Source organism: Rhea pennata, chromosome 22 (genome assembly GCF_028389875.1).
Source record: "Rhea pennata isolate bPtePen1 chromosome 22, bPtePen1.pri, whole genome shotgun sequence".
Lineage (NCBI taxonomy): Eukaryota > Metazoa > Chordata > Aves > Rheiformes > Rheidae > Rhea > Rhea pennata.
In genome coordinates this window covers 6,189,314-6,214,026 of record NC_084684.1, presented here as the reverse complement: position 1 = coordinate 6,214,026, position 24,713 = coordinate 6,189,314, and the positions used below count along the sequence as shown (strand labels likewise).

Genomic DNA, 24,713 nt, shown 5'->3' with positions numbered 1-24,713 from the left:
CCTACACTGCCCTAAGCTCATGCATATTCAGTTCTTTGTCATTATTATTCTTTTGCTGGGATAGTTGCTATTAAGCTTTTGCTTACAAATCACAGACCAGAGAGTAAACATTGTTTTCTAAGTTCTTTCAAGAACTGAGCTTAAAGTAAAACCATATGAGGAGACAAAGATCAAAAAAAAAAAAAAAAAACAAAAAAAAAAAAACACACTGAAGGCAAGAGAATAAGAGAATAAATTCAGTTTCAAGCAGACAGCTGGATGAGTGTCAAACAAAGGAAGGAACAGCTGGATCAAGTAAAGCACAAGCAAAATTAGTTCCATCCCCAGAGGAGGGGAAAGATTGTTTCTAGAGCCCAGAGCTGAGTGGGACTAACTTTACCCAATAAAACCTTTACATCAAAGTTAGGGGCAGAGCAGAAGTTTGCAGAGGGAGGGGATGAGGAAGAGTGTGTGTTTGGAGTAACTGTGCAGAAAGCATTAGAGTAAGGAAGGAGGTGGAATGTGAGTGTCGGGGGGAGCAGAAAGGGGAGGTGGGGAATTGGAAGTGGTAGGTGGAGTAATTCTGCAGAATATGAGCTGCTGTCCACAGCTTTCTGGCTGTAACTTGATGAGATCATAGTGTTTGCAAGTTACCAAAAAAGAGAAGGGAAAAAAAAGCCTTTTGACTTGTTTTTCAAGAGACGGAAACACGGAGAAGCTGAAGAAATGGAGCAACTAGCAAAACTCCTCCTGTGGCAGCTTTTGCTTCAGCAAAGTAAGCTCCTAGCTAATTATCATCATGTTATTTGTCTTTATTTCACCTGTGAAGGACAGGAGGATGGAGGTTATCTGGGAGATTTTGAACTGTCATCTTTGTAACATTTTGTTCAGATTCCTAAGTTAGCTAGGTTTGGTCTGTGAGTAGAGGAGATCTTGGATTTCTCATAGCTTTTGGATAGGGAAGGAGGGGGAGAACAGAAGTGTTTGGAGACTTCATTCAACGTGTTTGCACTTCTTTAAAAATTATCTATCAGTTACATTTCTCAGCAGATTCAAAAGCAATAATGGGAATTGAGTGGAAGTGCAGTAAAGCTTGGATAGTGTTAGATTTATGTGATCCAAGATTGCTTTATGCTTTTGATGATGAAGAAACAGACAATTGATAAGTATGGGTGTTCAGGGTGGAGGAAAATGAAAGGTTTCTGTACTGTCAGCATAAAGACAGATAGTAATTCTTTTGAAGGTAAGGTGCAAGAAAAGGATGAGGATGCAGTAGGGAATGACTCATTTGCCTTTTTCTTAAAGAGTTTTCTGTAAGGGCTAAAAGCAGGTCCAGTATCCTGAGAGCCTGACTCCAAGCTGAATAGAGAAGTTCTAAAGCTTGGATGAAGGGAGAAGACTTGAGGATACATTGTAAAAATACAGCAAACCATGGCACTTGCAAGACTGGGCTCTAAGGAAGGCAGCTATGATCAAGGACTGATTACAGCTCTAAGAACTGTATGGAAAGACTTTCATTCAGGGTGCTGACAGTAGGAAGCAAGGAATGAAAAATCTGGGGGACCAGTGACCCCCTTGCTCTTCATAGCCCCATTAATGAGAGGTTGCAGTTAGCCATCTAAGCCTCTCGTGTCCCTCAGTACATAGAGTAAACTGAGCACTTCTTAGTCTGGTCCTTAATGAATCTAGTTTCTCATCTCACCAAATCATCCCCAGTTTTGCTGTGCCTCAAGGCAAGGTTCAGGAATTGGGCAACATATGGGATCAGTCATAGGAATAGAAGGCTTAAAGTAGCTCAGAAAACTAGCGTGTGTTACAGAGTAAGCTTGGAGAAGGATGAGAGGCCACAGACTAATTCACGAGCACCAACCAGTCCAACTGCTTCCCAGTGTGGTTTAGGCATGTTGACAGGGCTTAGGGAGTGCCTGGGGCAAGAACAACAGGTTGGGTTGCTATAGAGCAGTGGGAGAGCTGTGTAGAGGCAACAACATTGCACCTAAGAATGAAGGCTCTCTGGCAGACTTTTTGGGTGTATTTTGGAGAGATGCCTCTCTGGATGCCAGGCAGCTGTGATGTTTGGGCCCTGCCATGCCCACCCAAATTCGGTTGGGAAATTCAGGCCCTTTCATATTTGCTGAGATGATCCACTCTGAAGAAGAACCCCACCCTCAAGTGTTAATCTCTTGCAGGGAGGAACAGCACTTGTTTGGAATGGCAGTGCAAACTATTCCGTGGGCCTGAGGCCAACATAAAGTACATACGGCAGAAAACTGTTTACGAAGCCGAGCTAATGTCTGAGCTGTCTGTGAGAAAGTTAGGGCGAGTCTTTGAAGGATTCTTGCTGTGCAGCAGCCAAGATGGCGATTGGTTTCTTGTACAGACAGAAGGCTTTTTCCTTTATGCTGAGACAGCACATTCTTGCTTATTGCCAACTCACGGTCCTGTTCCTGCTTGCAGTGAGATGTTGGAATTGCTGGGATGAGATATGGGTGGTTAAGGGCTCTCCAGTCCTGACATCCTTTTTGAAAGAAGAAAACCCTGCTGATGAGAAACTTGGCCCAGCAAGACTTTAGAAATAAAGAAATATAAAGACTTAGAAAAAGTTCCAGTTCAAGGTCTGTCTTGACCATCAGTTGGCTTTGTAGAAGGAACCTTATTTTACTGAAAACTTTAGTCTTGAAGTCCTGGACCAGTGAGGGCAAATGGTGAATGAAAAATGTCTAAGCATGGAACTGTGTTGCTTGCCCTCTCTCTCCTTAGGCTGTTTTAGACAAGTCCGGCCATTATTCCTGGTCACTGGTCAGCAGGTCAAGAAAAACTGCTGCCAGAACAGAACTGAGATCATTTGTGGTGCTGTTGCCTTCACGTTATTGTGTCGTAAGCCATTATGGACCCTTAGATGCTGTGTCAGCTCCCTAAGGTACCAGGATGGAACTGCTGCCATTCTTCAAAAATAGTTAGAGATAGCTCAGTAGCAGAGGCTTCTGTTTTTGTGCTAATTGTATAATGACTCTGCAGGGGCCATTAAATCCCCTGCATAGGAGTTGAAGTCAGGCAAATGAGGAATCTGACATTTACATGTTTCCAGAATAACAAGTCTCTTCTCCAGGACTAGATCATCTCTTAGTATCCCTAATGTAAAGGTGATGTTTCTTCCCCTTTAAAAAGAAAAAAGAGACTGAGACAGAGCAAGAGGGACTAAAGAAGGTGTGCAGAGGGCCCATGAGCCTGAGCTTACTCAGGCAATCCTCAGAGATTGTCCTTTCAACCCACGTGCCTAATGGGATGTGACATTCATTTATCCAGGGATTTTTTTTTTTTTTTTAGTTTAGTTTCTTTCCTGCTCACCATTACCATCTGGACTTCAGTGATGCTTATTGTCTTGTAAGGCACTGTTCCAGGCAGCTTATCACAGGTCTACTAAAATCCATGGCAAAGTTCTTCCTGAGTTCAGCAGAAGCACTGCAATTAAAGCTGGTGGTTTCATGTCCTGTGGAGCATATGCTATACTTGGCAGTCAGGCAACCAGTTATGATGTTTGCAGAGTTTCTTCTTTTGTTCAGGTACAGCCTTTCATTCTCAAGCATAAGATAAGAGCTTAGTGATTTGAGTAACAGATTTCTAGCTGTGAAGCAGTTCCTCTTTCAGCAGCTGTTTCCTCTGAAGAGATAAGCAACAGTGTTGCTCGGGCAAGGCTTGAGGGCCAGTTTTCCATTTGAACTGCTCTAAGGATACTGCCTAGAGGGTTATGAGGATGCAAGATGTTTTTCAGAACCTGGGGCTTTTACTTCTACTTTGCCTGCTGTTTTCTTGGCGTAATTATTTATTTGAAAAGTGAATGAGGTTCAAGAAGTAAGACCTGGCTATGTGTTTTATTAGGGATTAGGAAACTGTTGCAGGCTGCTTTTCTCTTTCTGTATCGTGGGACCAGTACAATATTTCCAGGATTCTGCTGAGAGGCATGCTGAATTGTATAGAACATGTCAGGGGATGGTATATAGACCCCTTTCTGCTGTTTTATAAGTGTGTGCGTTATACAGAGATGGGTCCAAGTGATTATGCTCCACATGGGATTTGAAATCTTAAAGTGAAAGCTAGAGCGAGTTCTGTGTTGTCAGCTATCAAGGTATTTGGTGATTTTGAAGCTCCAGATCATGAGGCATAAATACTCTTTAAGCTTACTAAGCATACATTTGCAGGTTGGGAAATGTGACTCACCAAAATAATTTTTCCAGTTGACCCCACTGCTGTAGTTCGTAAGCTGTATGCTTTGCAGAGTCATGGATTTATTTCTGTGTTTGTTTATTATCTACTGTGTTATACAAATAATAGCTTTAGAAAGTGTTACTGGGAGACTTATCTTACTTCCTGGATGCAGGTGGGGACTCACATAGCAGAGCAAGGTCATATGGCAAAGGCAGGAGACTCTGAAAAGAAAATAGGGCTCATTCCATGTTTAACTACTGTTCTATATCCAGGTTATTGAAAGTCAGTTGTTTTAACTTGCATTTCCTTCAGGCATACAAGGGACCTGAGATGTTCCAGATTCCTTAGCTATCTAAGTGATCTCATTTACAGCCATCTCAAATAAATTTGAGTCTCATTCATGGCATAGTGTGTGTGTGGATTTCCAGCACAACTGGGGAATAAGCACAATCAGTTCTTCCTTTTTTGCCTTGTGAATTTCTCATGTCTCTTGTAGACACTGCAGTATGCCTTTTCCCTTCTTTCCCCTCTACAACTTTGGCTATTGGCTGCTGTTTCATTGTTCCTTTGATATTCTCACCCTACCACTTTGAGATTATAAATACCCCAGGGCAGACTTTAGGCCCAAAGCTTCTGTCCAGAATGTGTGTGTGTGTGTGAGAGAGAGAGAGTGTGAGTGCACAGATATGTGAAAACACCGCCCTCCTACATATCACCTCTGTGCTGAACTCGGACATACTGCTTAATTGGGCCTGTACTTTGGATGGGTTTTGTTCTAGTGCATGATGTCACTGTAACCTGCAAAATCTCATGGGTGTGCAGGGCAGAGCTGGAAGGACCCAGGAGTCCTGGAATGCAATTGTCAAGTAAGCAAGAAACAGGACCGCTGCTCTGCTTCTTATGGAGCTGCTAGCAAAAGTTTTAATAACCAAATGAAAGAAAAACTGTCACAACCCACAGACAGCTTTTCTCACCTAAAGCTGATACATTACAGACAGCTTTACTGCTGCCTTGTTTTTCAGAGAGTTGTATTTGGAAGAGCGCTGGAGAAATGCATGTGACTGGCTGACAGGGCTCCAGCAGCCTAGCTTGGCGAAGGGCCCCTTTTGGTGGGATGAAGAGCTAGGACCTGGGTGTTGTTAGCATGCCAGTAGGCCTAGCACAAAAAATCAAAACTGGAATTCTGTGCTATTGTTAGTTCAGGGTTGGGGCAGGCTGCTGAGGAGTGTGTAATGGAAGGCTTAGGTGGATACATTTGTCAGTTATTAGATTTGTGATGCTGTATTTGGTGTCCATATTTTTACGTTAACTTGCAAGAGGAAAGGAGAAAAGTAAATGTGTTCCTGTTGCTCAGTCAGGAAAAGATGTTTGTGTAGCACCAAATCAATCTGTGGTAAAGCAAGGCTCTGGAAGCACTGGCTGTGCAGCCAGCCAACTCACAGGCACCGCTCACTAGCACGCCAGTCACAATTCATGTTGTTTCCAGAACTGGAGGCCTAGTTATCTATAATAATGTTGTGATACCCCACTCCCTTGCTACTGTACAAACAACAGCAGATCAGACATGCAAGCATTGCTGTGTCACAGTGTTACAAGCTGATGCTATTATGCTGAGGGCTAGCTCTCCCACCACATGAGTGTTGTGAGACTTACTTCACTGAAGTCTATAAAACACTGGATTCAGGGATACCCTGAAGGGAAGGTACTGTAAAATCGCTTTGTATAGTTTCTTTGTTGTCCTAAACTAAATCTAAGCCCTGGCTCCCAGAGACAAAGGCTGGAAGATTATCATATTCTACCATCAGGGGTTTTTTGCAGCTTATTAAGAAAAACCATGAAATGATAGGACTGTAATGTCTGAGTATGATGTCTGTTTCTTATATCCAGAGCAGTACAGGCTTTGTCCCAGGAGTTTTTTTTTCTTTTTGTGATGCTGAGCTTGTAAATGTAGAAAAAATTACTTAAATTTGCAATGTCTTTAAACATGGCAGTTCAACAGACAGTACTGCTCATTTTGTTCTCTGTTTTCTCTGACCTAGTGTTTTGTGATAGGAAAAGAAAAGGAAGGAGAGCTTATTCTCAGCCCATGATCTGGGAGTATGGTTAAAGTAGCCCCAGTCTGGAGTTAATTTATTCCTTTTTGAAATGAATAAGTTCCAGGGCTGGAGAAAATACACTCTTTGTTGGGAGGGCATTGTGCCTATGACATTAGCAGGACAAAACATCTAATTATCTTGCTGGAATCCATTTGGGCTTGACTGGTTAGGAAGATGAATGATGTCGTTGTATTGGGACTCTGAATTGAGCTTTCAGTGCATAATGCCAGAAGACCTCACAGACCCATCCTACACAAAAGGCAGGAGGGACTGGGCCACTGAAATATATATTTTATTATTTTATATAAATACCTTTGTTTTATTATTTAATTTCTTAATTTCTTGCAAAGTTCTTCCTGCATAGATTTGAGTCAGGTGGATTGGAGAGAGTTGCAGTTGCTTCCAGAACATTACAGTGTTAGCAGTGCAGGCAACAAATGTAAGGGGAATACCCTCTGCTTAGTGTGCTCCCAAAGCCAGCAGGTATCTGTTCAGCAGAGTGCTGACAGCAGTGTGTGTCACAAGTGTGAAGTGAATCAGCCAAGTCACATCATTCCTGATTTGACAGATAGGCTCAACATCGTGCAGATCTGTAGAATTCCCTTAAATGCATTGATCCCAGCACCAATTGTATAGGAGTTTTATTTGGAGTCTCTTGAGATGAAAGTTGGCTTTTAGTCCTCGATTTAGTGGATCAGCAGTGTGGATCCGCTCCCCTCCACCCTGTCAGCTCTGGCCACCAGGGAATGAGAGAAATTTTCAGTCCCCACATCTATTAAGGCCTTTATTTTGGCAGAGGGAGTTGACTGAGTTATGGATGTCTGCTAAGGAAGAGAGAGGAATGAGACTATCATATTAATTTCACAAAGGTTAAATAGCACAAGATTAGCAAGGTTTTAACTGATGATGTCTAGCTAGTTCTTTAAGGCACCGAGTGTCTTCCTGCTGTTCCATTCTGTAGGCAAGCTATGTTTCCACTGGGATAGTAATGAAAAATGAGTTGAACCCAGTCCATGGTTCTCGTGTTTCTTTTCCGTCCTTCTGATTGACTGGGCTTTGTGGAAAGGCAGATGATGTCTCTTCCATGTTAGAAGGCTCCCACTCCTAGGCAAATGTGTGTGTCCTGTTCAAAACTAGGGACTCCTCTCTTCCAAAAGGAAATGGAGAGCTACATGCCTGCTGACTATACACCAGCAATAATGAAAGCTCATATTAGTTATTGTGTGCTGGCTAGAAATTGCTGAAATGAAGGCAACAGCCAGACCAGAACTAGCATATGAATATTTGGTCTTGGCAAGAGCATTTGGGTCTATCTCCTTGTTCCATCATATCTTAGAGTTTCCTGATGGAGTGTGAAATGCTGTTCTATTTGGAACAGTATCTCCAGATCTATTCCTGGAACAGAGGAGATCTGTTTGAATTAAGAGAAATGTCAGCAGCAACATGCAAAGTCAGCTTCTTCTCACTGCTTTTGCTGCCTGGGAACAGTCCCACTATTAGACACTTGAGAGAGAGGAAGACCATCAGAGACAAGACCTTCTTTCTGGTGTCTCGCCTCAGTGGTATAAACCCAGGAGATGAGCCCAGAAGGTGTGTTCCTAGAGCTAATTACAACTCTGAGCTAGAGATGGAGTTGCTGTCTCAGTACAGATCTATTACTGGCAAAGGGTGTATGAATGGAAAGGCATGGTAAACACTGCTGTGACTCTCTTGGGACAATTGCATGGCAAATGCTTCAACAAAAGCTAGTGAATATTTTTTTCCATGTTCTCTTAGTCTGAATAAGGTCCAGTCTAAGATAACTGAAATGAATAAAAAGGAGTAGAAAGAATGTGGGAATGTATATCTTATCAATGTATATTGATAAGAGCAAGCTGAACGGTTTCTGCCTGACTGTTTCCACTGGTGCCATTTTATTTATGCAGGACCAAGCAGATGCTATGATAGCTGTGCCTCCTTTCTTCTTGCCCACTCCTGTCTCCTTAGGTTCTTGTGTTCATCTTACACAACCTGTGTTGAAATGTTTCCTCTGGGCAGAACAGGCCTTTTGTGCAATTCTGGTGGATGATAAATTTACATGTACCTTTGGTGTTATTTTTGAATAGCATGTGGAAAAAAATCTTGTGGCTTTAGATGATACGGAATTAAAATGTGGGTAGTGTGAAATTTAGTTGCAGGCTAACTTCCCCATAGTGTTCTTAAGCATGACTTTGTTGGATGAGGCACTGTCCTTTGCTGTAGGTGCACAGTGTCTTCTGCATCATGAAGCAACCAAGGTCTGAGCCTCTGGGCTTTACCACAGTATTTGTTATTTTGTTTGCAGTTAGTTTGTTAAATAAGAATATTAACAAAGAAGGGAGGAATTGATGCAATAGTAACAGAGGGAGATGGCTGCTGGTTGTAAGTATACTTATATTTTTCTTTTATTGTAATGTTCTTTTTATCTCCTTTGACAGGTTCTGTTGTTAACTTATATTCAGGTGAGTGACATCTTTGTAATCTGCCTATTCTTTGTGATTTTGAGAAGAAATGAGAGGAACCCTGCTCCTATAATATGCAATGGGGGTTTCATGGCTGACTTTAATAGGCAAAGACTGAGTGCACCATGAACAGGTGTCTCTAAACTTTGATATGACTGGGGAATTTTAGGTAGGACAGATCAAATTTAGGATCTTGGTAACAGATGTCAGAGATGTTGCTTTCACTGCATGAAATGAGTATTTTTATTGGCTTTCTACTGTACCTCTCCATGTCAGAGATCTGTTGGTCTTGAAAGTTACTTTCTTTTGGGTGAAAGATGTGCAGAGATTCTAGAACAGGACTGAATCCTGCTCTAATGCCTTCTTCACTTGCCATTAATTTGATAAATCCATTTTTCTTGCCTTTTCCTGGCTCTCAGTCCCAGCTGATGCCTCAAACCCAGACAGTGTTGTAGTATCAGTATTAAATATCAGTGCTACGCTGGGATCACAGGCTGTCTTGCCCTGCAAGAGTTACCGCATGGTGTGGACCCAGGATCGTCTAAATGACCGCCAGCGTGTAGTCCACTGGGACGTATACAGCAACTACTATGGAGGTAACAAGGTGGAGAGGCTGTGTGACATGTACTCAGCTGGAGACCAGCGTGTCTACAGCTCCTACAATCAGGGGAGGATATTTATGCCCCAGAATGCATTTACAGATGGCAACTTCTCACTGGTTATCAAAGGTACTAAACTTTCTTGTCTTGCTTTTTGTAGAGATACAGCTTCATGACTAAATTAACCTTATGTATTCCAGTGCAAGTGGCTATTTTATAGAGCATTTTTCTCCAAAAAATCAATCTAGTGAGGTTCTCTGCAGCACTGGCAATAGTGTTTTATTCTCCTTTGAAATAATCATATTTTGAAAAGGAAACTGATAACACTTCATTGCCTGAAAGTCACTTGGGCTCCTTGTGGACGTTTTATTGTCTGTGCCTGAAGTGTGAACTCAAGAGTACCATTCTGCCTTAGCTAAACCATACCTGCTCTTAGCTAAACTTAAATCGGCTTTCTACTTCCTCCTGTTAATATAAATACGTACTAAGAAGAGCAAGTAAACTGAACAAATTATTATATTAGGTCAGATTCTTCTCTGCCCTTTTGTATCAATGCAAGCATTTGGGCTTCAGCATAGATGACAAATGTAATCACTACCTAAGCATGAAACATTCAACTTCCCCTCTCTTCCCTGTTGTACTAGATGTTGTAGAGAGTGATGAAGGCACATATTCCTGTAATCTTCACCATCACTACTGCCACTTATATGAAACTGTGAAAATCCAACTAGATATCACCAAAAAAGGTAGGTGTAGCAGGCAGCTTGGTGCCTCTTTCTGCAGGGGACTTGGTCTGGCAATTGGAGTCTAGTGGCCATCAAGACTGTGTTGAATTCACAAGGAGACTTGACTGCTGATTTGGGGAGCCCTTGCATATTGTACTGCTAGTGTCAGAGAGGAGCGGAGGAGTGTAGATGGAGGGTTCTACTCAGGCCTCAGTTGCAGGTTTAGAGCACAGGTGCTATAAGATTCTTATGATGTGTCAAGAGACAGTGGTGCTCACTGTGCAACTGTTTGCTATCAAACTCACTGAATTTTAGAAGTTTTATTCAACATACATATTTATGAACCTCTCTTCTTTTTTCTTGGCCTGTGCCAAGCAATGCAAAGAGCCCATTGATTTAAATGTCTACACTAGGCAACTTGGTTAGCTAATTGTCCTGTTATTACTCCAGCAGTAAAACATCCCTCACAATATCCATCATCAGTGGGGTTAGCACAGAGATCTGCCTTGTACGTGGTCACTGAATTTTGCCCTGGGAGGCCTCTGTAGTTAAGAAAAGAGTCAAGTGACTACGCCTTGGCTTCTGCTTCAGTAGCAAGCTTTTATGGGCTGTTGGCAACCGCAGTGTGTGCCACCTACACTGCACAGACATCACTGCCATCTCGTTCAGATCACCTCCGTATAACACATGAGTGAGGCTACTGGAACTGATTTTTCTGGGAAGTTGATGAAGGGCTGAGTTGTCTAAGAAAGTGATGAGACAGACCAGAAGAGTATTTCTTCTGCTGCTGTTGTGACAGCTTTGCTGCAATAAAAACACCCAGCCTGGCCTGTGAATCCCAATCTGTTCATTTGTGTTTTGGTTCTTTCATTACTCCTCTTCAAGAACAAAATGCAGAGCAGTGCTCTTGAACTTCTGTAGCATTTACAGCATTTGTGGGCAGAAAAGCATTTCCTGTATGGAGCCTGCATAAGCTGTTTGGAGAACTGGGACGCAGCATACTGAAGATGAAATCTGTTATTCTCATTCCATTCCCAGTCTGGAGAGAAAACACACTTCCTGCTTTCAGAAACTAGAGATGAACTCTCAGTTATAAGGAAGGGAAGATAGACATTCCACATCCTAGATTAGTGCATTAAACAAGACTATGGGTTTCTTTCTATACTAACTGCTGAATTGGGTGAGAATAAAGCATACTTCCCCCAGTGGCACTTGAAGGTCTTTGGAGGGGATGTGTTATAGGAATGCAGAGTTTGAGAGAAATCTTAGGTGTGTCTTGGTGTCCTTAAGCATAAGACAAGTGTGTAAAGATGCATGTACTGAAGTCTGTGACTTGTGTCATTTGCACAGCCAAGGAAGCAAAGCAGTACTGGGATGGGGAGAAGGCTGTGATTGTTGCCCTGGAAGGCAGCACTGTGATGCTCCCCTGCATAAACCGAAACCACATCTGGACTGAACGGCACAGTGAAGAGGAGCAACAAGTGGTCCACTGGGACAGACAGCCTCCAGGGGTTCCTCATGACCGAGCTGACCGCCTCATTGATCTCTACGCCTCTGGCGAGCGCCGCTCTTACGGACCTCTCTTCATTCGTCAGAAGATGAACATCACAGACACAGCCTTTGCTGTGGGCGACTTCTCCCTGTGGATTTCAGAGCTGGAGAGTGCAGACGAAGGCACCTACTCCTGCCACCTGCACCATCACTATTGTGGCCTGCATGAGCGCAGGATCTACCAAGTCTTTGTGACAGAACCAGTGAGAGAGAAGAAGGTGGTGAACCTCACCACCCACAACACTGCACCAGCCATAGGTAAGTGGCCTGTGAAAGGGTTCTGTTGCCTGAGGAAGAGATGAGTATCTACAGTTGCACCTTTGAGCTCTAGTACAAGAGCTCAGGTAAATCATGGGGCAGGAACACAACCTGTGACTCCCCATCTCCACATCAAGTGTCAAAATGGACTTGCCTTTTCAGTCCCTCTGCAGTGATCTGCAGGGATCACTTAGGACCAGCAAGAGGATCATGGCAGACCTGTGTCCTGCAGAAGTCCCATAGAGACCACTGAAGTGAAGGTGTCATTTAGAGCAATACTGAGGTTTCCTCTATGAAGGCTTCCCATGTTTCAGCCAGGGGCTATTCTTGTCCATAGGGCTAGAGGAGTAAATGAGACCTTGCCTTCCTCACTACTAGTTAGGGCCTAGTGTAAGGGCTTGGTTGTTTCTAGGATGTTTCCATTACATTAGTATACTTGGAGCTGTAGATCTAGAGATACCAGTAAGGATACTGTGGAGTTGCATTAACACTTTGCCACACCAGAATGGAGTGTCCCACCCATCAGGTCTAACTGACCTGTCTGGAATGCTGCAGAGACATCAAGTGCTGCTTCTGTTTGCTCTGCTGCATGTTGCAGCCTGCTCTGCGATGCGATGTGATGCTGACATGCCCCAAGGCAAACAAACTGTTTTTTTAAGACTCACTTTTCTGATTGCTTGTGCAGAACTGGAAGGGGAGGGTGCCAGGTGGGAGTTGATTCTGCTCTGCCTTTGCTGTTACATCATGCCACTATTCTCACCAATGCAGAGATTGTAAGTCTGGAGTCTAGGCAGCACTGGGGATCTAGACAGCACAAGATGCCAAACTGTGCAGAATTAAGCACCAGGAATTTTCCTCCACCCTTCAGCTTTTTTTTCTTTTTTTTCAATTGATTTTCACATTTTCCACTGCAGTGAGTTGTCATCTGACAGCCTGTCCAAACCCCAAATGATCATGCTCAGCTCAGGCAGAAAATTAAAATAAAAATACTTGGTTTAATAATGCTTTGGGTATTGTTCCTTATTAACATTTTAAAATATTCATTGTTATAAGGTTTAATATTTATTGGCTGCTTTCTACAGAATTTTGGTATGCTTCATACATTTTAAAATAGATCTGTTGTGGTTTAGCAATTGGCTTTTTCGGGTCACCGAAACCTAAGCCTCCCGACCGAGATTGGTGTCCAGAAAACCCAGGCAGTACTGAGGAGAGGTGGTTGCTAGGACTGAGCTGACAGAGAGGCCAGGACATCAGTCTCCCTACTAGGGGCAATTATGCTGCCCATGAGCCTTATTCAGATTGCATTGTGCAGATACAAGCTACATCTCGTTTTCAGAGTTGCCTATCCAGGAATCTGTTTTGTCTTTCCTAGCAGTTATCTGATTTATTGCTGACTAGTTATCTACTTGCTCAGATGTTGGACAGAATCTACAAGTAATTTAATCCAGACAGAGCTATCTTAGTTCCACATTAGTGCCCCACTACTGAAATTTCTGTAGTATATTGTTACTCATCTGACTGCAGAGGGTCAAACTCTGCCTGTTTACTTTCTTTTCTGCAATTCAGTGATCTGTATTCTCTTTGCTATATTTCCTATTGTTGCTTAGTGTTACTGTATAGCATCAGGTGGCTGCTGGTCTCATTTCAGAGGTATATTCCAGCACTTGCTAAAAAGATTCTTCTTCAGTTCAGTGTGGTCAGGAGCACCATTCTTCAGGTAGGTCATATTGGTTTCTTATGGTCACCAGTAGAAAAAGATTACCAGTTCTGTTCCCTCTGAAATAAATGACAAAATTCCCGTTGATTGCAATGGAAGAAAGATCTGACCAAGAATCAGCCCTTTTTCCTGTACAGAGTGAGGAAGATGTGAAATGGAAATTTCTCAGAAGCTTTGCATCATGCTTGCATTGATTGGGTGTCAGATCAGACTTTGGCATCCTGAGGTCTGGTCTGAAGACCACTTTTGATAGTACAGTTTGGATCCACAGCCCTAACAGGCCATGGTTGAAGCAAAGCAAGTAATTTCCATTGCCAAACGGAACAGCTTTAGAAAAGATCTGTCCCCAAGGGGCACTGAACACTCAGCTGGTCTGAGAGCATCACAGACAAAAATGTGCTGAGTTGATGGGAATGTGAAAGAAGCCGAGACATTTGGGGCGCCTATTTCAAACTTATTGCTGATTAGCAGCCTGCTGGGACAGGTCCTATTTGTGTATAGTGGGAAAGATTGAGATACTGTCCTACTCCCTTAAAAACTATATAGAACTCTCCTGGGAAAATAACATAAGGCCAAAATAAAACATCAAGAGATAACAAAAGCAAAGCAATAAGCTTTTTCAGCAAGCAGTCTTAGTTCCAGGCATAGCTCCAAGGCTCAGAGCCATATTGAGACAGGGAACTTCATCCTGTTTTGAACTATAAACATGGACTTGGTTCTGCTGTCAGTCCTAGTGGTATAGATGTGGTGTATGTCTGCTAATTTAGTGGGTTTTCACCTGTATTTTCTTTGGAGTAAGTAATTGAAAAAGGACATTCATTCTGTCTCTTGCTTATTGCTGAATTATTCTCAATCCTTTCCCAACCTTGAAAAAAAAAAGATGGGCCATATTCTTAGCATTTGTGAGCTCTCTTGGGGGAGCACTCTCCATTTTTTCCCAGCAGAAGAATCTGACCCTTAGCATTTTGGTAGAGTAATGTAAAGGCAGATCTGTGCTCTAGCTGATTCTAGCTGATTGGTAAACAGTGCAGAATATTCTGGGAAATGTGGGAGCAGTAAGTGGAGACAGATGGGCATCCCATTTTGAGACATATTAAAAGATCAGTTATTCACTGCAGAATAAAACTGCATAACCTCTTTTTAAATTCTGATATAACACAAGGATGGGGAGAAGAATCTGTATTATCTTGGTGTATTATTCTAGCCTCTGCCATCTTCTACTGGATCATAGTGACTCAACTGTTACTCTATGCCTCAGTTTCCACAACTGTAAAATGGGATATATTCCATTGCCCACCTGATAATGCACTTTGAAGTCCACTGGTGATGCTTTGTCGAAAAAAGATACAATAAGTATTTTTAGTATTACTTCATTGAGTGAGCCAGGGAGGCCCAAAGTTGCTGAGTATTTGTCTCTGTTTTTTGTTGTTTCAGTGATCTCTCCAATATTGACTTGAAGTTTAACCCAGCTCCTATCCTATCTTAAAGTATTGTGGGAAGGTAAAAACTCAGGAACAGCATACATTAAGGTCTGCTGACTTCTGGCTCAGCTGCTGCCCCTGTGGCTACCATCACTGCATGGCAGCTGCTGAAGTCCTTTGTGATCACAATTTGTTAAAGTGGAACTGCCATGTATGCTGTTTACAGCTTTGCAAATAGGTTTTTTGATTTGGTATTTTTTTTAGTTTAGCTGTTGTTATAAAACACATGCCAGTCTTCAGCAAACAAACACACAGCATCTAGCAATGTCAGTAAAATGGGAGTGTTGCTGGAGTGAAAAGCGAGGCTAGGCAAATGGACACAGTACAGGCTAAAACCTCCTGATTTTCTAGGACTGTTGTTAATATTAGAAAAGAATCATCTCTGGTTTCAAAGTGTTTATTTTAATTCACCATTATCTTGTTTGATTTTAGGTGGGTTGGTATTTTTGAATACTGAAAACAAAGTACCCAACAGGCCAGAACCAACCACTATGTCAGCAGCTCCAAAAGTTTCAACAGGGATCACTTTCAATTGTCTTCCTTGGAGTGGCTGGGCAGTAGTTGCTGTCATGCCTACTCGCTGTTTTTTCCAGAGCCAGAGTGGACCCAAAGACAATTATAAGCTTCCTAAGTCTCTGTTCTGGACCTATTGTCTTAATTCCAATTTATACCTAAGCATTTTCTCATACCCAGAAGCCTTAGATTGCTCAAGTGTTTAATTAAGGGATTAGTTGATTAGCTTAATGAGCTGTTTACTCACCCTGATGTTACTGAAGGCAAGGTGAGACAAGGTCAGTGATCTTAGTGCCGAGTTTCTTGAGGGGAATATTGAGTTTCTGGACTCAGCTGTGTTGGTGGTACTGTGCTGATGGAAGTGAGCAGTTTCTAACATTCCCAAATGGCCTCAGAAGCAAAACCAGCTGTTGAAGTCATAACGAGTTTGTTGGCTTAGCTCAACTGTGACATTCTTATTTCTACTGATTAGCTCTGTGCTTAACTGGTGCTGAAGGCATCACTTCACTTAAAGAGGAACACTGAAAAGCTCCTGGAGAGATCTGGCCATGCTGAAATACAGACAATTAACTGGAGTCAAAAGAGTGTTCGATAAGAAACAAGACTGGCTGTTTGACTCTCACTCCTATAATTACTTGGTTCCTATGACAAAATCAGTGCTTATTGTTGGCATAACCTTTGCATGAGACAGGCTCAGGATGAAGCGATGGATTGATAAAGAGAAGACGACCTTTCTTGAACAGTGCCATGGAGATGCCAGAGAGTGTAGAAAGGTGCCAGCACAGCTCTGATCCTATCTTGGTTTTGGCCACTGCTGCTGTTGCAGGCATCAAACCTTTTTAACAAATGAAACAGGAAAGTGAATCTGCTCTCACTTCTGCTAATATAAGTCCGTAGTTTGGCCAGGGGAGTGTCCCCCAGTCACCATGGAATAAAAACATGCAATATTTGGCTAAGTGCTTATAATTAAACACATATGGCAGAAACTGAGAAACAGAGCTCAGAGTATTTGCTTTGAAATGGGGTGATTTGGAGGCTGGAACCTAGCACTGCAGGCTCCTCACTCTTGTCCTTAGGATGCCTCTACTAAATCATACTATGGCTCTAGGTATTTCTCTCCCTTTTCCCCTTATTTCCTCTGGCTAATTTGTAGGGATTAAACTCCCAAGAAAATGGTAGGCCAGAACTCCTTACTGGTGCTTGCTGATGCTCTGTGAATGTTCTCTGTTAGGGGGAGAAGATACTACTTTCAACTCTGTTCTGAACAGAAATTCACCACAGCACAATACATTTTTTGGGTTTGCTGTCTGTGCCTGAGCTAGATTTGTCCAGTGCTGTGCTCTCACTGCTTTAAGGAGAGAATTTGCATCTTTGTATGTGTAAAACATTGACCTATTTATTTGGGATCTACAAAAATGTTCCACGTAAAGTGGAACCATTCCCTGTTACTATTCCCTGTGCTGAGGAACTGAAATGCTGCTGCACTCACAAATGGAATGGAGTCTTGGCTCTTCTTTGAGAGTTTTTATTGATCACTTTTATTGAGTTTTATTTTATTGATTTTTACTTTATTTAAAAGGAAATGCATTCTTTGCATTGAAAATTTCTCCTACTCTGTAAATTATACCCCTTGGCAGGGAGGGGCTGTTTCATACTTTAGCTGTCTGGAGCTGAAGCAGCATGGTGCGTGTGTTGTTAAGGGACCCAGAGGAGACTGTGTTACCCTGCAGAAAGACTTGGGTAAGGTCTAGAAAGACTAGAAAGCTGTCCAGTGTGGATTCTGTCTGGACTTCCCCTCTGCAGTAAACAAGAGCAGCACACGGATAGCCAGGCAGCAGCAAGGGAATATGAAGTGGTCATTGTTATACTTCATGCTCCTGAGAGGAATGATCTTGTGTGGAACAGAGATCTTTGCCATCTGATAAAGATGCTGTATGTTGTAAATTAGGCAGCTATTTACTCTTTACCCCATGCAGTTCAGAAGAATCTTTAACTGAGCATACTTTTAGGTTCCACAGATGGGCTCTCCAGGGACTCTGCTTTGCTTTGGATGCCAGTTACAATTGTCAGCCTATTTTTCTTTCCTTTTGCAATCAGATCCAAATATTGTCAGGGGCCACAATGTGATAAATGTCATCATCCCTGAAAGCCGGATACACTTCTTCCAGCAGCTGGGCTACATTGTGGCGACTCTGCTGCTCTTCATTGTTCTCCTCATCATTGTTGTCCTCATCACCCGCAAGCGCCGACAGAGAGGTAAGCACTGGAAAAGACTAGCCTTATAGTAATTACAGGAATGTCCTCAGGACAGGAGAGCTGATCCTGCAAATAATTACTGCCATCACAATGCTGAAGGCAGTGATCCCCTTCTGTAAAACCAGCAACCTTCAAAGTGAGGGAGTCTTTGCAGAAGTTGATCTGAAGAAAGATTCTTCATTAGCATGTTGTAAAGATTTCCAGGCCTTGATTCACTGAATTGTTCTGGTATAAGGGAGGACAAGATTAGAACCACTGGATAGTGCTCTTTACAAGTAGAATTCACCAAAGGAGAAGGCCCATGTGCATCTCTTAGGGATGAAAAGGTCTAGGTCATTGCTGGCACCTCTGCACTAGGTGAGGCTCTGTGTGAAGACACAAGTGGATGCTGAGATATTTTGGTGAATTCTACACAAATAGCTTTGATACCAAAAGAAAGCAAACACTAGGGAATGCCTGTCTTCTGTTGAGTTCTTTGGTATTACTCCATTCATCCTTATTTACTTGTCAGGGGACTAGCATCAACACAGAATGGGGCTGTCTCCATATCTGGAGCAGCTCCACTGACTTAAGTGGAGTTACTTTGCAATCACAAAGAGGATAGACTCCTGGCCCTGATCTTGCTATGGAAAAGGAGCTGGCAAGGAGCTAGTCACACGTTGCTGGGTGGGGTAAGATCAGTAGTAGATACCTGGCATGTGGAAGGCTTATGGGAGCTAGCACTTGAAACACATGATGAATGCAGGCCTGAACAATAGGCTGGGGATGAACAAGTGCAGCATCAGCACAGAGGAGATAACAGATGTGCTAAATATTTTAGTAATAAATGGTAGGTGGAAAGAAATGAAATGTGGTGATGGTGGTAGTTTTTCATGCCTGGTCACTCAGATCTGGAAGGAGGTGGTGTAGAAAGGAGCCTACTCCCCAGAAGGCTGGTGAGTAGAGGGAGGGGGAGCTCCATGTGGCAATGGAGTATACATGAATTATTGTGTGTTGTAAGGGGACTGTGAAAATGCTCATTGTAAGCACCATGATAAAGAAAACTGAATAAGTACTAGGTGTTGTTATCACTGCTTGTCTCAGGGCAGGGTGTTAAGTGGACTGGATACAACTACTCATTCTGTTTCTTCTCCATGTCTAGGTTATGAATACAATGTGAAGAAATACGGAGAGTAAGTATTATCTAAGACTAAAATACTTAATACAAACAAACTTATGGGCCCCGAGCCTCAGCTGCCATTCTGTTCTAGAGTAGAGCTATGTAAAACATATGCTGTTCCATGGAGTTTATTCTTTGCTTTGCAGCCAGAATGCAGCCAGCATTCTTTTGCAGCTTTACCCTGTAGTCATTAGTAGGGTCATGTTCCCAAGGCTATACACTTGCATAATGACTGCATATCAGGGAGTTACTAAGTTTCTATCAAAGCATGGAAGGAGCATGGTTTGTAGGTCTGATCTGGCAATTGCATTTCCTTTGATTATACTTCAGGAATTGATTCACAGGTCACATTTCTGTGAGATGTCATTAGGAATTAATAGTAAAGGACTACAAGTCCACTGTAAACCCTACCATGAGCTAGATCCAGTCCAACATCCTCTATCTGGGTTCCCTTACATTTTATTATGTGTATTAAAGTGGCTATGGGCAAACCCACAGAGAAAACAGCCAAAGATCTCACCATGATAATAGAAAGCACAGTAAAAGCAATAAAGAGGAGAATCAAATTAATTAATAAGCAGTGTGACCTTCTGAAATCTGACTGATAGGTTAGAGGCAAAACCAAGAAAAGTATCCAAGTGCTGTTACCTATCTGTCATGTTTTCTCCAGCGAAGCCTTGCAGAAACTGTAAAGGATTCTACAGGGATTGCTATGAAATTTGCCAGTACTTAATAGAGAATGAAATCTTACGGTTTTTTCAAACCATCCTCCAAATGTATAACAAATAAAGAATGTAAATTACATTCTCTAAAGTAGCACTAGAAAAGCTATTAATAAAATGTGAGAAAGGAGCCAGATTGTAAAGGATGTGACAACACCATTTTTCTCCATTATTACCTTTACAGGAAGGATGTGAATCTTAAAGAATTTACAGTCGACACAACAGATCTGACTCAATACAAAAGTGAAGACATCAGGCTGGGTATGCATCAGCTAGCAACCATTCTCCAAACCAGGTCAAAACTCATTATAACTGATGATTTCCTAATGGCATTTAGATGCCCAGTTTGAAGTGATTTAGCTTTTGGGTTTTAAATGTTAGCTTTGAGAATCTCAACCCACAACTCAGTGCAAGCAGGGGGACTGCAGTTGGAGAGGTCAGTCCTGAGTTTTGGGTTAACCTAGAGGCTCATTGATGAGATTAATCAGGAACAAGGCACAGCTTCTTTTTTTTTGCCTGGAGTTTTTGGAGTTCTTTGACATGCAACTTAAAGCCAAATTCAAGTAAGTGCAAAGTGATGTGGAATGAGATCAAGACAGCATGTAGGGAAGAAGAGCCCTCCAATTTAAGCAGTTTGTTTAGGGAAGAGGAACTATAAGACCATTCTCTAGAATCTCCTGTCCAAGAAACTCAAAGCATTCATTAGTATGAATGTCATCATCCTACAGTACATAAAAGCTACTTCAGATTCAGTGAATCATTTGGAGAAAAATTAGATCAAAAGTATCTAGTACTAACTACTGACCTTGTCATCTCTCTTGGAGTGACTATGAACTGTAGTTGACTGAAATGGAGAGAAAGAGAAGTCAAAAGTTAACTGAATTCATTGCTTTCACCTTCAACTGACGCCAATTTAGTTTAACTTCAGTCTCATCCTTCCTGGATGTCAAACCATTCAGTGAATTAATTGGGCCTTCTGCCAGGACCTGTGATAGCAATTAGGGCAAATAGGTCTGGAGAACATCACAGGAAGAAAAATGGCAGCTAAGTTCTGAGAATAGAAAAGAGGGAAAATCTCTGCACTAAAATTCATGGTAACAAAACATACTGAAGAGAAGGGAAGGAAGCTAATCTCAGCAATGGTCTATGAAAGTATTATTATTGGGATATATAGGATTGACTAAGGGATCTTATGAAATTCCTGAAGGTGAATGCTGCTCCTTACTAGAGCTTGAAAGTTCAGCTTTGAGTTTATTGTGTCAATAATTAATCAGAGGTATCTTTTTTTTTTTTCTTGGACTTCAGAGTGGATGGATTGTTGGTAGAGCAAAATTGTTCCTTGTCTATCCTGAGATTCCTAAAGGCACCACAATGCCAAGCTCTCACCTGCTACAGCTTGCCATATGTCAGTGGACATGTTGATAAATCAGGAAACAACTGTCACTGTGCCTTTTTCTCTCTGTGCATGCCAAGTAAAGGTATAACCTTTAAAGACCAAGCTGTCAAACCTTAGGTTCCAAGCTACAGAGTTGTAGTAAGGGCCTCAGAAAAACAAGAGGTAGATACAAAATGCTGAAGTAAAGAACAAAGAGGTTACAGGAGGTAGGTTACAGACCTGGACAGCAGCATCAGGACAGCAGCAAGGGCAAATTCTTCTGTGAGTGTGAGTGTGAGTGTGAGTGTGAGTGTGAGTGTGTGTGTGTGTGTGTGTGTGTGTGTATCTCAGGAGGACTCCCATGTGAGCAAATTCTTTAAGTAACTGCACCGGTAAAAGGCTTTCAGGTGACCTTCACCCAGATGATCCATAGCTTTTTATTACATACTGAAAGAGTCTGTGGTAGCTATGAAAAGCAGGAAACTAAAGTATGCATATCTGACTGGTGCTGGGAAAAAATTTAAGTTGTGGCGCTTTTCCTGCTGAGTGGCTGAATAACTCTGAGTTACTCCTAGAGATCTGGAGATGCCAGGCCTAGAGCCCCTCAGGGAAGGACTGATCAGATGTCTCTCTTGCTAGTAAAGCTTTGTTTTCTTTTAATGTTCTGAAGGCTGTCTGAATTGTACTTACACAGATTACAAAAACAATATCCTGAAGGAGAAGGCTGAGCAAGCCAGAAGCTTTCCAGCAAAGAACATTGACTTAGACAAAGGTAATAATGACTTGCTCCACCTAACTGGTGGTTGTAGAAACCTTCTGATGGGTTATGGGAGGGAGGGAGGGAGGAGGGGAGAACACAAGAGATCAGTGAGCCAACCAAGCCACAGTCGAATAAGGAATGTGTAAACATCTTGACAGATGGTAGCAGGAATGAGAAGCCAATTCCTTTCCTGTCCTTTCATCATGAAGCCACAAGAAGCAAGTAGTGATTAGGCTTTTAAAAGCTTTTGGCAGGGCACAAGTAGATTTTTTTTTTTTTTTCTGTTGGAAAAAGAGTGCCTAACAGGGCTGGAATAGTGCATCCTGTTGTACCAGCTCAGAGAGGGATATATCTCAAAAGTGTACTGCTGTGGAGTTTGGGAAGAAAACAGTGTGCAGAAGAGAATGTTTTGGGTTGAATTCATTTATGGGCAATGGGCAGTCACTTAACTCGTCCAAAAAAAGCAAACAGCCCTTCCTCCCTAGGAGCTGTCTCTTATTGTTTTTCCAATATTAATCCAGAGTTTCCAAAACCCTTCAGTTTTTAGAATTGCACTTACGAAAAGCCAAAGCCTATAAGAAGAGAATTTGGTTCCATGTCTCCTGTCGTGAATTTAGAATATAGTTCATGTGATCAAAAAGGGGATGGTCTAGAGAGTTCAAGTGTTCCCTTAGATCTGCTGTTCTTGCTGGAGGTCTCATGACTTTTGTCTAGATTCTACAGACATCATCTGGGCAGTATTTATACCACTTATTGTGGGCTTTATGAAGAGGATATAGGAAACATGGTTGTTTTTATAGCTAAGTCCATGTCAGAGTGTGCTGCTGTGGATGGTTTGAATTCTCTCTCCAGGTGCTAACCTTCATTCTACTTTGTTTCAGATTTCAGGAAGGAATATTGTAAATGAAGACATTCCCAAGCTGCTGGCTGGACCAGAAGCTGCAGTCAAAGACAGATAAATGGAAAAGAGATACCTTTTCTTGTTACCATGTCCTTCCAGTTACCTTAGAGTTTTTATGTAGATGTTTTCCCTACTGAGCACCAGGGTATTTGCAAATGCTTCTTGAAAGAGTTAAACCATCTGTCTTATATGCACTTAAGATGGGTTTTGATGGCCTTTACTTTTATTCTCTCCTCACAGACACACACACAGACACACACATACACTTTTCTTTCTGATATTATTGTTGTTCTTATACATCAATGATTTTTATGAGCTGAATCAGCAGACATTTTGCTTTTAAATAAACCATACCTGCACCACAACCCTGAGCCATCATTATACCAGGCATTTTTCCATGTAGTGTATTCATCAGAAAAATAACAGCAAAGCCTGACTATGATCTCCCATACGCTGGCGTAAATCAAGAGGAACACTACTGTCACTTAGCACTTTAGATAATCCAGGTAGAGTACAGTCTCTAACTCACCCCTTCACAAAGGACAATGTAAATAGCCTCATTTTACAAATGGGGAAATGTAAATAGCCTCATTTTACAGGGGAAAGGGAGGCACACAAATCTACTTGCCACCATCATATGGTAGTGTTGGGATTATCTGCAAAGAGCTCTTGAAGCATAACCCTGTATTTCTCACTTTAAGCTTGTCTGTTGATTTGTTTTTGTTTTATGGCAGACCAAATCATATTTGGCATGAACAGACACTTTCAGCTGAAGTTGATGGAGTTACAGTGCTGTAATACCAGTGTCAGTTAGATCAGAACCAAAAATCTCTTTATGGAGAGGGCTTAACTCCTCTGTGAAATCTGGAATGTGATTTGCCTGCAGTCCTTGTGTGGATCCTGCTCATGCAGAATGTGAGTGCCTATCAAAACAAAGGTATGATTGCAGCACAGGTAGACAGATTGTTAAAAGGAGTAACTTCTCAAGGGCAGACCATGAGAAACAAAAGTAACAACACACTCCACCAAATAGTTTATCAGACATTTTCACTGGCCAGGCTCCCAGAAGGAACGCTGAGGAGAGAGATGAGACTATTCTTGTAGGTTTTGGCACTGTTTTGGGGAGCAGATGCCTGAGCTAGAGGGGTTGTGGGCTGAAGGAGAGTTATAAAAAAAGAACAGTGGGTCAGCTGGAGATGTCAGAAAATTTGAAAAATGGGAATTCAGTGTTGCAATACAAGCAAAGTTAAAGTATCAGAAAAGCCAGAAAATACAGAAAACTAGCAGAAAATGAGTTCTGCACAACTCCTCTGACTACTTGTGATATGCTGTGGCACCATTCCCAATCCAAGGCACACACATGGTCCCTGGGACATGGAAGAAAAGAAGGGCTTTCCTGCTGTAAGCATAATGACAACGACTTGTGTTCTTGTTGTGTTGTAAAAGGGTGAAGGTGCCAACAATTGCTAGTCTTCTCTTTGGTGGTCTGAGGAAAGGAGGGATTGCATGTGAACTTGGTGACTGAATGGAACTGGGACAGGAATTCCAGGTGTTGAAAATGGTGGGAGTGTGAAAAAGAGCCTATGTGGAATTACTGTGAAGTTAGGGAGGATGTGAGGGTGATAGTGCAGTTTTGGTCTTTGAGCAATGCTCGGCTTGCAGCTGGTATCTCAACATGGATTTCGTCCTTTGGATGGAAAATCCTGAGGTGTTTGCTGGCAATGATGTAATTGAAGTTCAAGGAAAGCATCTCAATCTACCAACTAAACAGTAGGGAACATGACCTGCTGCCTAGTATGGTGTGTATCTCAGCCATTGTTATAAGCAGCCTCACCACTTATCTGGGAACATATCAGCGCTACCTAATGGGGCACGAGTTTCTTGACCAAAATGGAAAGAGATGTCGTCATGGTTGGGGGAAGGTACCCGCTGCAC

General features: G+C 42.1%; 1 protein-coding gene across 4 annotated transcripts; it reads left to right on the top strand.

Annotated features, from left to right (window-relative positions):
• The first annotated feature begins 508 nt into the window (after window positions 1–508).
• MXRA8 (matrix remodeling associated 8) lies at window positions 509–23,143 on the top strand. Of its 4 annotated transcripts, none has more exons than XM_062593741.1 (10): window positions 513–754; window positions 8,738–8,761; window positions 9,181–9,489; window positions 10,005–10,106; window positions 11,436–11,894; window positions 17,703–17,861; window positions 19,003–19,033; window positions 19,927–20,037; window positions 21,812–21,889; window positions 22,759–23,143. In XM_062593741.1, exons 1-9 carry the CDS (start codon window positions 706–708, stop codon window positions 21,843–21,845), a joined length of 1,278 nt encoding a protein of 425 aa, XP_062449725.1. In that variant the 5' UTR covers window positions 513–705; the 3' UTR covers window positions 21,846–21,889; window positions 22,759–23,143. The 4 variants fall into 4 exon arrangements, with proteins under 4 accessions (XP_062449722.1, XP_062449725.1, XP_062449723.1 ...); XM_062593739.1 differs by having other exon boundaries at window positions 514–754; window positions 19,927–20,003; window positions 21,788–21,889; XM_062593740.1 differs by having other exon boundaries at window positions 516–754; window positions 19,927–20,003.
• The last annotated feature ends 1,570 nt before the right edge of the window (window positions 23,144–24,713 follow it).

Excerpts from the sequence above, each read along its gene's own strand:
- MXRA8 (XM_062593738.1), top strand. The coding sequence starts at position 706 with ATGGAGCAACTAGCAAAACTCCTCCTGTGGCAGCTTTTGCTTCAGCAA. Across the intron at positions 9,490-10,004 it reads CTTCTCACTGGTTATCAAAG|ATGTTGTAGAGAGTGATGAA; the intron begins GTACTAAACTTT and ends CTGTTGTACTAG. Across the intron at positions 11,895-17,702 it reads CAACACTGCACCAGCCATAG|ATCCAAATATTGTCAGGGGC; the intron begins GTAAGTGGCCTG and ends TTTTGCAATCAG.